Raw genomic sequence first — 13,111 nt, 5'->3', positions numbered from 1 at the left:
AAAATACAGTTCCCCAAACTATTCTATTAGTATAACAGACAGGAGAATAATAATTACAACAGGCCTTAATTCTAGGCACCAACAATATTTTTAAGGTGTTAATACCGGCTCCAAAGTATAATTTCTTCAAACTAGATATTAGCTTATTTTTTGTATTATTTTAAAAAAAATCCTTTGCTCTATATAAAACAGATTTTAGAAATGGTTAGTAATGAGCCTAGGGAGATGTCTCAGTCAGTAAATTACCTGTTAAGCAAGCATGGGGACTTGAGTTCAGATCTCCAGTACTAGACTACTAACGCCAGTGATAGGGGGTGGGGTAGGAGGTAGTGATAGACAGATCCTTGGAGTTTATAGGCAAGCCAGCCTATCTGAATTGTTGAGCTCCTGATTCAATGAGACACTATCTCAGAAAATAAGGTGGATCTAGTTTCCTTCTTCTACATGGTGAAACTCACACTTCCCAATACCATTTGTTGAAAGATAATTGTTTCTCTTCAGTGTCTATTTTTGTTATCTTTTAGCATGAACTTAGATTCAGGTTTTCTATTCCACTGATCTGTGTTTATTTTTTCACAAGTATTATGCTGTTTTTCATTACTATGGCTCTGTAGTATAGCCTGAACTTATACATGCTGATACCTCCTATACTATTCTTTTTGTTCAGAACTGTTTTCGCTATCATTGTGTCTTTTGTGCTTCTAAATAAATTTTAAGGGTTTTTCCTACATTTATGAATAATGTCCCTAGAATCTATATTATTACCTTTGGAAGGACAGCAATTGTTTATTTTTTCAAGACAAGGTTTTCCTATGTAGCAGCTCTGGCTGTCCTGAAACTCACTCTGTAGACCAGGCTGGTCTCAAACTCACAGAGATCCACCTGCTTTGCCTCCTGAGTGCTGGGATGAAAGGTGTGCGCCACCACTGCCCAGCAAGAACAGCGATTTTTACAATATTGAATCTTCTGAGCCATAAGCATGTGAACTCTTTCCATCTTCTAGTGTCTTCCTCAAATGTTTTCATCATTATCTTAAAATATTCATTGTTAAGTTTATTCTCATATATTCTCTGTGTGTGGTATTCTGAATGAGATTTTATTAATTTCTTCTTTAGTATGTTTGTCATTGATATATTAGAAGACCACTAACTTTTGCCTATTAATTTTATATTCTGTCACCTCACCAAAGATTTGGCTCTAAAAGATATGATGGAGTATCTAGACTCTCTAATCATATAATTTGCAAAAAGGAATATTTTGACTTTTCTTATTTGTATCCCTTTTATTTCATTTTGTCTTACTGATCTAGTGAAGATTTCAAGCATTATACAAAATGGCGGTGGAAAAATTTGCCTTTTTCCTGAGCTAGTGCTTTGGGCTTTTCTCCTTTTAGGATGATGCTGACTAAGTTTGTGACATAAAGCCTTTATCATGTTGAGGCATGTTCTCTCTAACCTCTTCATGACATTTTAAAGATTTATTTATGTTTTGCCTGCATGTGAATATGTGCACTACATGAATACAGTGCTGGCAGAGGCCAGGAAAGGGCACTGAATCCCCTGAAAGTGGAGTTATAAATGACTGTAAACCAGGTGCTGAATATCAAACCTGAGTCTTTGGCAAGAGTAATGAGTAATCTCTGATGAACTATCTTAGCAGTAACAAACCCCCCACATGACTTTTATTATAAAAAGATGTTAGATTTTGCCAAAGGCTTTTCCTGCATTGGTCATGTGATTTCTATCTTTGCATTCATTTATGTAATGAATTACATCTACTCATTTCCATATGTATCTCTGGAATGAAGCAATGTGACTATGACAGATATATTTTTAATACAGAAAATATGCAACTATTTGATATATTTTACTTTATGTACATCAAATATATTGAGCTTTATTTATTTATTTTTTTGTTATCACTTTGTCCAGTTTGGTGTCAGGACAATACTGGCTTTGTAAAAAAGTTTAGAAGCATCCCTTTCTTTTCTACTTTGTAAAAAAAATTTGCACTGGTATTAATTTTTTTGAGACATAATAAAATTCTTCAGTAAAATCATGTAGCACTGGAGGATTTTAGTTGTGAGAATTTTTATTATTGCATTTTTTTCCAAGACAGGTTTCTCTGCTTACCGCTGGCTGTCCTGGAACTAGCTCTGCTGACCAGCCTGGCCTTGAACTCAGAGACCCACCTACCTCTACCTCCCAAGTGTTGGGGGGTGTGAGCCACCACCACCTGGCTGGTTTGTCTTTTTAACTTACTTCACCTTAGTCTAATTTTGGTAGGTCATATGTACCTAGAAATTTATCCATTCCTTTTAGTAGAATATAGGTTTTCAAGGTATGTACTTATGATTTTCATTTCATTGATACCTATTTTATATCTCATTATTCATAACTAATTTTATTAATCTGAGTGTTCTCTTCCTTTGAATTGATCTGGCTAAAGTCTTATCAATATTTATTTTCTCAAGGAACAAACTCTTTTTTGGAGGGGGTCAGAGACAGGGTTTCTCTGTATAACAGCCCTAGTTGTCCTGGAACTAGCTCTGTAGGCCAGGCTAGCCTTGAACTCATAGAGATCCGCCTGCCTCTGCCTCCTGAGTGCTGGGATTAAAAGCGTGCACCACCACTGTCCAGCTCTAAGAACAAATTCTTTATTTTACTGATTCTTTGCATTTTTGTTTGTTTCTGTTTTTAATTATTTCTTCCCTTCTACTACCTTGTCCAGTTTGTTCTGCTTTTTTCCCCAAGGCCTGAAAATGTTTCCTTATTTGAGATCGCTCAATTTTTTCGATGTCTCACCCAGCACAAAAGTCAAATCCTCAATATAAAATCTGGTACCCTGAATCTGCTAAATGAAAAAGCAAAGAGTATACTTCAATATATAGACCCTAAGGTTTTCTAACATACAGGTGTAATGATTTTCTGAATATGACTCTAATAGCACAGGAAATAAGGCCAATGACTGATAAAAGGGATCTTGTGAAGCTAAAAACATTCATGTACAGCATGAGAAGACATTGACTGAATGAAGAAGCAGTTCACAGAATGAGAGAAAATATGTCAGCTATATATCTGATAAGAATTATTAACTAGAATATACACAAAACTAAAAAATCTAAACTCCATAAAAACAAGCCAAATGTGCTAAGAGACTCAACAGAGAGTTCTCAAAAGAAGAAATATAAATGGCTAGAAAACACTTTTAAAAGTGTTCAATATACTTAGTCATCAGGGAAATGTATTTTAAAACTATTTGAAGTGTTACAAAGATGGCTTTAGCAGTTACAGCTTCCAGAGGACCAGAGTTTGATTCCCAGTACCCACGCAACAGCTCCCAACTGCCTGTAACTCTAGTTCCAGGGAATTTGACACCCTGTTCTGGCCTCCACAAGCACTGTATACACATGGTATACAGATAGATATACATGAGGAAAAGCATCCATACACATAAAATTAAAAAATAATAAAGCTATTTTATGATTTTATCTCACCCTAGTCTGACTGGTTGCCATCAAAGATACAAAGGATGACAAACACTGGCATGATTGTGGGTCAAGGAGACCATTTATACAACAGTAATGGATGTGTAAACTGGTATATCTACTTTAGATATCAGTCTAGAATTTCCTCAAAAAAATTAGAAGTATTCATATGGTAGAAGACTACCATATGAGCTATACGACTCAAAAAATGTATCTTACTACAGAGACATTTGCATATCCATCACCATGGTAGCTCTATTCACAATAGTTAGGAAACAGAATCAGTCTAGATATCCATTAACTGATGAATGGATAATGAAACTGTTGTATGTACACACAATGACATTTTATTCAGCTATGAAGAAAAAGGAAAATAAGGAATGAGCAGGGAAATGGATGAAACTAGAAAAATGCATTCAAGGAAACCCAGACCAGAAAGACAATGCATGGTCTCTATTAAGTGCCTCAACTCCTTATGTGTTTAACTTGGAATACCTATGTAATCCAGGAAACTAGAAATTGGACTGTTGCTTTAAGGAGGTGAGGCAGCAGAATATAGGCAAAATGAAATGGAGGGGGGAATGCTGGGAACAATGCTGTTCAAATAGGTACTTTTAAACTTTGACTGTGTTTTACATTGTGCTATTAATATGAGATCTTAAGGATAAGCAAGAAAGGAAACATCACAGTTTAATAGTAATAGATGTGTTTGTGTAGAGTTGACAAAGATGTACTGGTGGTTTTTTCATGCCAACCTGACAGAGACTGAGGTTGTCTGGAAGGATGGAACCTCAGTTGAAGAACTATATCCATTAGATGAGACTTTGGCACGTCTGTGGGGGAATTTTCTTAATTAATGCTTGATGTGGGAGTATCTATCTCACTGTGCAGTGCCACCCCTGGGCAGGTGGTCCTGGACTGTATAAAAAAGTAAGCTAAGCCATCCATGGAAAGCAAGCCAGTAGTAGATATATTCCTCCATGGTCTCTGCTTCAGTTCCTACCTCCAGGTTCCTGTCTTGGCTTCCCCTGATGATGATTGTAACTTGTAAGGCAAATAAACATACCCAAAGATGATTTTGTCAGTGCTTTTTCATATTAACAGAAAAGCAAGCTGGGTCCAGGGTGACTTAAAAAACAGTGCCAGGTGTGGGATACTTCCATAAGAGTTGTTGATTAAGGAGGCTCTAGAGGCCCCAAACAAAACAGGCTATTAGCATTCATCTTGGTTATCTATAGAAATAGTTGATAAAAATCTCATTGCTGAAGACTTCATGTACCTTAGTTACAAGATACAGAGAAAGCAAGTTTGAATTGAGCTGGATGCTTCCTGCTGTATAGTTTTTACAGTGCTAGATGGTGCTGTTCAGGCTGCTGGGAGAATAAGGTAACAGTGGTCTTACCCAGCTGTGAACGCTGAACTACACTACCAACTTGCCAGGCAAGATGTGCCCATTGGTACAACAGTGGCGTGATTGACACAAGGATAACCAAGTGCTCCCTCATTGGATCTGAAGCCCAGTCCACAAGAGGAAATCCATGCCGAGTACTGTAAACTGGGTTAGAAAAATAAGACAAAACTATGACTAATGAGGCCTTAGGTCACACTACCATTGATTAGCTAAATTAACATAGTGTCAAACTGTCTTCTAAATATCTATGTTTATTTCCATAGGCTTATTTTAAGATTAATCAGAGAAGCTTCGCTTTGCAGTTAATGGAGGTGAATGCAGAGACTCATGCAAGCACAACATATTGTGAATAAAGGATGGCTGGGGGCTCAAACCTAATTAAGACTTTTTATACCATCCACTTAGGACTTATGGAACATTATGGAAAAGAATAGGGGAGAAAGAATGCAAGAGCTATAAGATGAGAAGGGTGGGGAATGCTATTTTCTAAGCATGATACAACCAAGGCAATCATAAACTAGCACATTTAATAGACAGCTACAATGGGAAAGAGGACCATAAGGCCCTATCACACAATGCAGAAGCTTAGCACACACTACTAAAACTAACAGATTCTGGGAAAAGGAAAGTCAAAGTACCCAGTTATATAATGTTTCCACTGATGAACCCACCAGGGTAATGGATAGTTTCAAACCCAAGGTCATACATACAACCCTAAACTCTGTGGGACACAAGACAAAAACATCATGAATATGGCAAAGACATTTATAAGAAAGAAAGGGACAGATGAGTGGAAGCAAAGCAAGACACAGCTGAAGCAAAAGTAACCATAATGTATTATACATACATACATACATACATACATACATATATATATAAAGTTGTCAAAGAAGAAAATTTATCAATAAAGGCAAAATAAGGTGGAGAACACCTAAGAAAGTCATCCAATGTCTACTCCTGGTCTCCAAATGCATGTATACATGTATGTGTATACATACATGAAGAGAAAAGATAAAAGAACTTGAAATGAATTCTTGGCATTTATCATACTGAAAAATATCATCTTCCAAAGTTCTGATTAGCTAGGTTTATTTTTCTGATTTATAATGACTATGCCAAGTATGAATGAGGGGGGAAAGATATTAAGTAAAAATACCTATGAATCAAAAATTTCAAACTTTCTTCCTGGGACTGGGAAGATGGGACTGCCATTCTTCCAGAGGACCCAAGTTCAGTGCCCGGCACCCACACTGGGTAGCTGACAATTGCCTGTAACTTCAGTTCAAGGGCATCTAGTGCTTTCACATGGCCTCTATGGGTAACTGCACATATGTGCACACACTCAAAGATACTTAACATAAAATTTATTCTTGTCAGTACCACCACTTTTCTTTGCCATAAAAATAGCAAATATTAATTGTATGAATGATGAAACTAAATCCTGTTCTAAATATTGTCCAGTAAAGTAGACATAGAAGACTAAAAATATTTGTTTTCGATCTTATCATTTTGTGCTGGAGGTGGGGAGGAGGAATCTTTAGTTTTGTCAGACACAAACCCATCATACGCAAACATTCCAAACAATTCTACAAACCTCCCTCCCTCACTCTTCTCATACACTCCTTGTGGACAGCTGCATTTCCAAGCAACCTCCTAGAACAGTTTGAGAAGTGACCCAGCCCACATGCTTACACATGGAATCTACTCTGCCCTAAGTCTTAAATCCTTGGTAATTTCTAGAAGGAGCTACGTTGCTATTTGAAAAAAAAAAAAGAGTTTCACTAGTAATAATGAAATTCAAAATCAAATCCTAATTAAACATCATTATTAAACTGGTCATTGTTAAGTATAAATTCTATCAATAGTCATATAAATCAAAACACTAGTTTGTAATTATTGTTTAAAATACCACAAAAATAGTTTTTAACTCACTAATGCAACATTATTTCCAATATATAAAACCGTAGTCAGACATAAATGAAAAACAATACCCAATACCTTGAAAGACCTTTTAAAGCCTCTTCTGTTTTGACGATTTTCCTCAACTCTAAATATCTTCTGAGTAATGGCATCTTTTCTCTGCATAGTATAGTTCTGAACAAAAAATATTAATATGGGTTAATAATATGTTAAAGGTTACTTTAAAAACTAGTCTCACCAATGAAGACATATGTTTATGTCAGGGAGCATGGAGCTTACATACTTCTTCTCTCATATGACCCATGCTAGTTTGTGAGGGGCCAGTTTCATTCATGCCTGTGAGAAGTGTAAAAAAAAACACTCTGTATAACACCATGGTTAACTTTTAGAAAGTGGATTATAAATCTAGCATTTACTTATGTATGCTACTTGGAAAGAAAAAAAAACCATTGCCAGCAGGACTTGGTAAAGGCTGTCTATTAGCCAAGAAAAACACAAACTCTCCATACTGTCAATAGGCAAGTTAGCCTAATCAATAAAAGGTTGCAATAGCTTGGGAAGACCCAGAAATAAGAGAAAGAACTACAGGGCAATCTAACTACAGAGAACTTGAATCCTCTAGCAGAAACAATTAAGATGGTATTCATTAACCAGTTTCCAATTTCTAAAATCTATATAATAGTCTTATTACCTTCTACTTAATCCATTTCTGTGGAGTATGGCCAGAGGAGGATTGTACTAGACAGCTGTTGACATGGCTCCTAATTATTTCCATAAATGATGCTTCTCTTTGTGGGAATGATCTAGTAGCTTGTTTCTTGTAATAACCATGCGGTACAGTAATGGGATATTACTTCTAAAATTAGGTTACAAACTAACTGACTTCCATCATTCAGTCCTCACCTACAGAAGAGCTGCTGGATATTATTTCATCATCTATTCTATAAGCAAATCTTTAAAATAGAGAGATTAGTGGGTTTGTGGGGGTAGAAACATGGAATAATTAAACAGGCATGAGAGCTCTTACTGGATAATGACAATATCCTATTCAGGCATAGTGGCACAAGCCTGTAAACCAAGCACTTAGTGGGTGAAGGCAGGAGGGCTGTAAATTTGAAGCTAGCCTGGGGTGTATAACAAGTTCCACTGCTTAGCCTGAGCAACAAAGTAAAATCCTGTCTTAAGTCCAACAACTGGACAACGGTGATGACTACAACACATCTTGAAGAATTACTAAAAATCACCAAATTATACACCTGAAATGAACTTTATAGTGTGCAATCATATTTTAATGAAGTTGTCACCAAAAGAGCTTTAGAAAATTAGTACTATAATAAAAGAAATCTACTAAAACAAGAGATAAGTTTTCTTGATCATAAAATCTTTTAAGCCTCAACACTGTTATAACACAATGAAGTTACAACCACTTTGAAAAGTATGGATATATTTATAATGTACAAAAATTAAAAACTTGAAACTCCAATCTTACTATGTAAGGTTTCTGAATAAATTTTCTAAAATTTGATTTTATAAAATGTGAAGGTTTTTGAAATCCATCAGCACAAATTGTCTTCACCTTTGAAAAACTGGGACACTGATGATTCCTAATAAAGAGAAAGAAAGAATCTTGTTACTTTAACCAGTTAAAGAGAAAAAAAACTCCAGATACATAGCACAATAGTAAAATTTCAATGATATGTCACTACTACAACTATAAATGATAGTTATTAACACTGATGTTTTCAACAAACATGATTTTACTAAGCTGGAAGTTAGCAATAGAGCAAAAACAACATTCCTTGTACTAGGGGTCTCAATCTGAGGTCCAAGGACAGGACTCCTGGAGGCTATAGCTGATACATGGAAGAATTTCTCCCCCTCAGGAAAAAGCATCCCTGCTTCCCCTGCCCCCACTTACTGAGATTCTTGGCAGAAGCATCAACAGCTTATGACCCAGCCTATTTATCAGAGGTAAGGTATAAAACTAGAACATGTTCACCATACTGCCAAGGCTATGGGCTCTCATACTGCAAAGGACAGGCTTCCACCTTCTGACAATGTAAGAGATCTTGAGGTCACAACAGGCTCTTCCAAGTCTGCTTGGTAAAAAGATCCTGGAAGACTCATTTCTACAGCTCTTGGCAATGCCTTTCCTTGTTATATCCTACATCTCTCCACAGTATTTTTAAGACCTTTCCTATGTCTTTGGCAGGTCCCGTTTCCTAGGGAGCCAACTGCCCTGCTTTAGCCCCTTGCATGAATTTTATATGGGTTAAAAGGAGAGGGGTGGAGTGGGGGTATGGGTGGAAGGGAGGGGAGGGGAGGGGGAGGAGGAGGGAAGGAGATGGAAATCTTTAATTAAAAAAAAAGTCAGTCTTCATGATTTCCTGTGTCCTTTTTGCGCTGACTCTTTATGGCCTTACTACCTGGTTTCCTCCAATCGCCCCAAAGATCTTTCCTGCTTCCACAACTTTGTACCTGCAATTGCTTCTGTGATCATTTCCTTCCATATTTTATATTAACTTCAAAGTTCGGCTCCATTCGTAGCCTTGTCCAAAAATTTTACTAAACTCCTCTGAGGTGGAATAGATAGCCCTACTGTGACACATACAGCATTTAGTGGTCCTAACAGCTATCTTTCCTATTTGTAGCTATTGCTTATACCTGTGTGTTTAATGAAGTAAGTTTTGAATACTAATGGTTTATTTGTGTTCTCATCGCTGACTCCAGAACCTGACACAAAATAAAACTTCAGGATCTATGAAATGTTCAGAAACCCACCATCCTGATAAAATGTGATGTGGTACTAAGTCAAAATAGCAGTCTGTAACTACAAAACTATACATTAAGGATAATTTCAGTACTTAAAAAGCATACATACTTGCCTATAAAAAAGATAAAGGTCAAAAATAGACTAAATATTAGAAGTGCTCATTTCTATTTGGCAAAATTACAAATGCTTTATGCTATAAAAATCCTTATTGTAAAACATATCCAATAAAGGAATACTTGTTGAACATCCCTAATACAAAAATCTGAAATGTTACAAAATCTGAAGCCTTCTGAGCACCAACATGAAGAAAAATTCTACACCTGACCATGTAAGAAAAAACATAGTCAAAACAAAGGTACATTAAAATATTGTATAAAAATTCCTTCTGAAAAATGAATGAAAGAACATAAATAAATTTCATGTTTAGTTAAGGGCCCCCTACCCACAAGAGTTGAGTATATATATGTAAGTATTCCAAATAATCTAAAATCTGGATCATTTCTAGTCACAACCATTTCCAGTAACAGACTGAAGTATCTAGAATATATAAAGAACTATTAACATGCTACTATATCTTATTACTGTATATGAGTCAAAACATACATGTGGAGGTCAGGGAAAAATATGTATGTCTCAGGTTGTCAGGTTTGGTAAAAGTGCCTTACCTACTGAACCATCTCACTGGCCTAGAGAATAGTAAAGAACTCTTTTATCCGGGTGTAGTATCATGCCATTAATCCTAGCACTTAGGAGGCAGAATAGATAGATCTCTATGAGTTTGAGGCCAGCATGAGCTACAATAGTGAGTTCTAGACCAGCTAGGGCTTTATGGTGAGACCCTGTTTCAAACAAAACAACCCTCCTAACTATTATGCCTCAGCAATAAAGACTTTAATTTGATTATAAAATGGGCAAAGGATTTAGAGAAAATTTCTCTACATAAGACATATAAATGGCCAAAAAGCATATGAAAATGTTTATCATTAGTCATTAGGGAAATGTCAATCAAAAACACAGTGAGATGCTATGTTACATTCACTAGAACAGAAAGGTTACAATAAATAGATAGCTACTCGTGTGTACCCAACAGCATGCCTTAAAACAGGCAAAAGGTGGAAACCCACAAATAGCTATAAGAAACGAACAATCAGGTAAATACAACGCAGAATATCCAAAGACCTCTTCAATTTCTTTCTTCAAAGACTTAAAGTTCTTGTCAAATAGGTCTTTCACTTCCTTGGTTAGAGTTACCCCAAGATATTTTATGCTATTTGTGGCTATCGTGAAAGGTGACGCTTCTCTGATTTCTTTCTCTGCTTCCTTATCCTTTGTATATAGGAGGGCAACTGATTTTTTGGAGTTGATCTTGTATCCCGCCACGATACTAAAGGAGTTTATCAGCTGTAGGAGTTCTTTGGTGGAGTTTTTCGGGTCGCTTATGTACACTATCATATCATCTGCAAATAACGAAAGTTTAACTTCTTCCTTTCCAATTCGAATCCCCTTGATCCCCTTGTGTTGTCTTATTGCTATTGCTAGAACTTCATGGGAGGATCTCCCTTGTTCTTGGATTGGGAGGATCAACATAGTAAAAATGGCAATACTACCAAAGGCAATCTATAGATTTAATGCAATCCCCTTAAAGATCCCATCAAAATTCTTCACAGATCTTGAGAGGACAATAATCAACTTTATATGGAAGAACAAGAAACCCAGGATAGCCAAAACAATCTTATACAATAAAGGAACTTCTGGAGGCATTACCATCCCTGACTTCAAACTCTATTACAGAGCTACAGTATTGAAAACAGCTTGGTACTGGCATAAAAATAGAGAAGTCGACCAATGGAATCAAATAGAAGACCTGGATCTTAACCCACAAACCTATGAACACCTGATTTTCGATAAAGGAGCTAAAAGCACACAATGGAAGAAAGAAAGCATCTTCAACAAATGGTGCTGGCATAACTGGATGTCAACCTGTAGAAGAATGAAAGTAGATCCGTATCTATCACCATGCACAAAACTCAAGTCCAAATGGATTAAAGACCTCAATATCAATCTGAACACACTGAACCTGTTAGAGGAGAAAGTGGAAAGTACTCTACAACATTTGGGCACAGGAGACCGCTTCCTACGTATAGCCCCAGCAGCACAGACATTAAGGGCAACATTGAATAAATGGGACCTCCTGAGGCTGAGCAGCTTCTGTAAAGCAAAGGACACTGTCACTAAGACACAAAGGCAGCCTACTGACTGGGAAAAGATCTTCACCAACCCCGCAACAGACAAAGGTCTGATCTCCAAAATATATAAGGAACTCAAGAAACTGGACTTTAAAATGCTAATGAACCCAATTAAAAAATGGGGCACTGAACTGAACAGGGAATTCTCAACAGAAGAAGTTCGAATGGCCAAAAGACACTTAAGGGCATGCTCAACCTCCTTAGCAATCAGGGAAATGCAAATCAAAACAACGTTGAGATACCATCTTACACCTGTCAGATTGGCTAAAATCAAAAACACCAATGATAGCCTTTGCTGGAGAGGATGTGGAGTAAGGGGTCCACTCATCCATTGCTGGTGGGAATGCAAACTTGTGCAACCGCTTTGGAAAGCAGTGTGGAGGTTTCTCAGGAAATTTGGGATCAACCTACCCCAGGACCCAGCAATCCCACTCTTGAGAATTTACCCAAGAGATGCCCAATCATATTACAAAAGCATCTGTTCAACTATGTTTATAGCAGCATTATTTGCAATAGCCAGAACCTGGAAACAACCTAGATGCCCTTCAGTGGAAGAATGGATGAAGAAACTGTGGAATATATACATATTAGAGTATTACTCGGCAGTAAAAAACAATGCCATCTTGAATTTTGCAGGCAAATGGATGGAAATAGAAAACACCATCCTGAGTGAGGTAACCCAGGCACAAAAAGATGAACATGGGATGTACTCACTCATAATTGGTTTCTAGCCATAAAGGACATTGAGCCTATAATTCGTAAAAAAAATCCTAGAGAAGCTAAATAAGAAGGTGCATCCAAAGAAGAACATATAGTTATCCTCCTGGATATTGGAAGTAGACAAGATTGCCGGACAAAAAATGGGAACATGGGGGTGGGGTGGGATGGGGGATGGGGGATGGGGAGAGAAAAGTGTGAAGTGGAAGAAAATTAAAAAAAAGAATATCCAAAGACCATTCCAGCCTTAAAATGAAGTTTTTAAGAAAAAAAAAGCACTGACATATGACACAACATAGATGAAACTTAAAAGCATTATGAAAATGAAATCAGCCATAAAATGAATTGTTTTGTCTATAATTCCTATAACTGCAGCCACAGTAATCCTTTTAAAATTCAGAGATCATGTCTTTTCTAATTTCACTCACTGTAAAATAGTCTTTCATGTCCTTCAAAGTCCTTTATGATTTGGCCTCATCTACTGACTTTCAACCTTTTGTATACTTTTACATATCTCTAAGTTTATATAGGTGCAGGCACACATGTGTAACAGCGCA

At 36.7% G+C, this 13,111-nt stretch overlaps 1 protein-coding gene across 4 annotated transcripts in view; it reads right to left on the bottom strand.

Annotated features, from left to right (window-relative positions):
• The window catches only part of Bclaf3 (BCLAF1 and THRAP3 family member 3), a 62,634-nt gene that overhangs the window by 15,691 nt on the left and 33,832 nt on the right, over window positions 1–13,111 (bottom strand). For 3 of the 4 annotated variants that reach the window (XM_038316397.1, XM_038316396.1, XM_038316398.1), the window contains exons 9-10: window positions 8,308–8,422; window positions 6,897–6,992 (exon numbers count right to left, since the gene is read on the bottom strand). In XM_038316397.1, coding sequence (XP_038172325.1) covers window positions 6,897–6,992; window positions 8,308–8,422 — 211 coding nt within the window. The remainder of the gene's footprint in view (window positions 1–6,896; window positions 6,993–8,307; window positions 8,423–13,111) is intronic. The other variant, XM_038316399.1, reaches the window with a different exon arrangement.

The sequence above is a fragment of the Arvicola amphibius genome, chromosome X (genome assembly GCF_903992535.2).
Source record: "Arvicola amphibius chromosome X, mArvAmp1.2, whole genome shotgun sequence".
Classification (NCBI taxonomy): domain Eukaryota; kingdom Metazoa; phylum Chordata; class Mammalia; order Rodentia; family Cricetidae; genus Arvicola; species Arvicola amphibius.
This window is presented reverse-complemented; position numbering and strand designations above follow the sequence as displayed.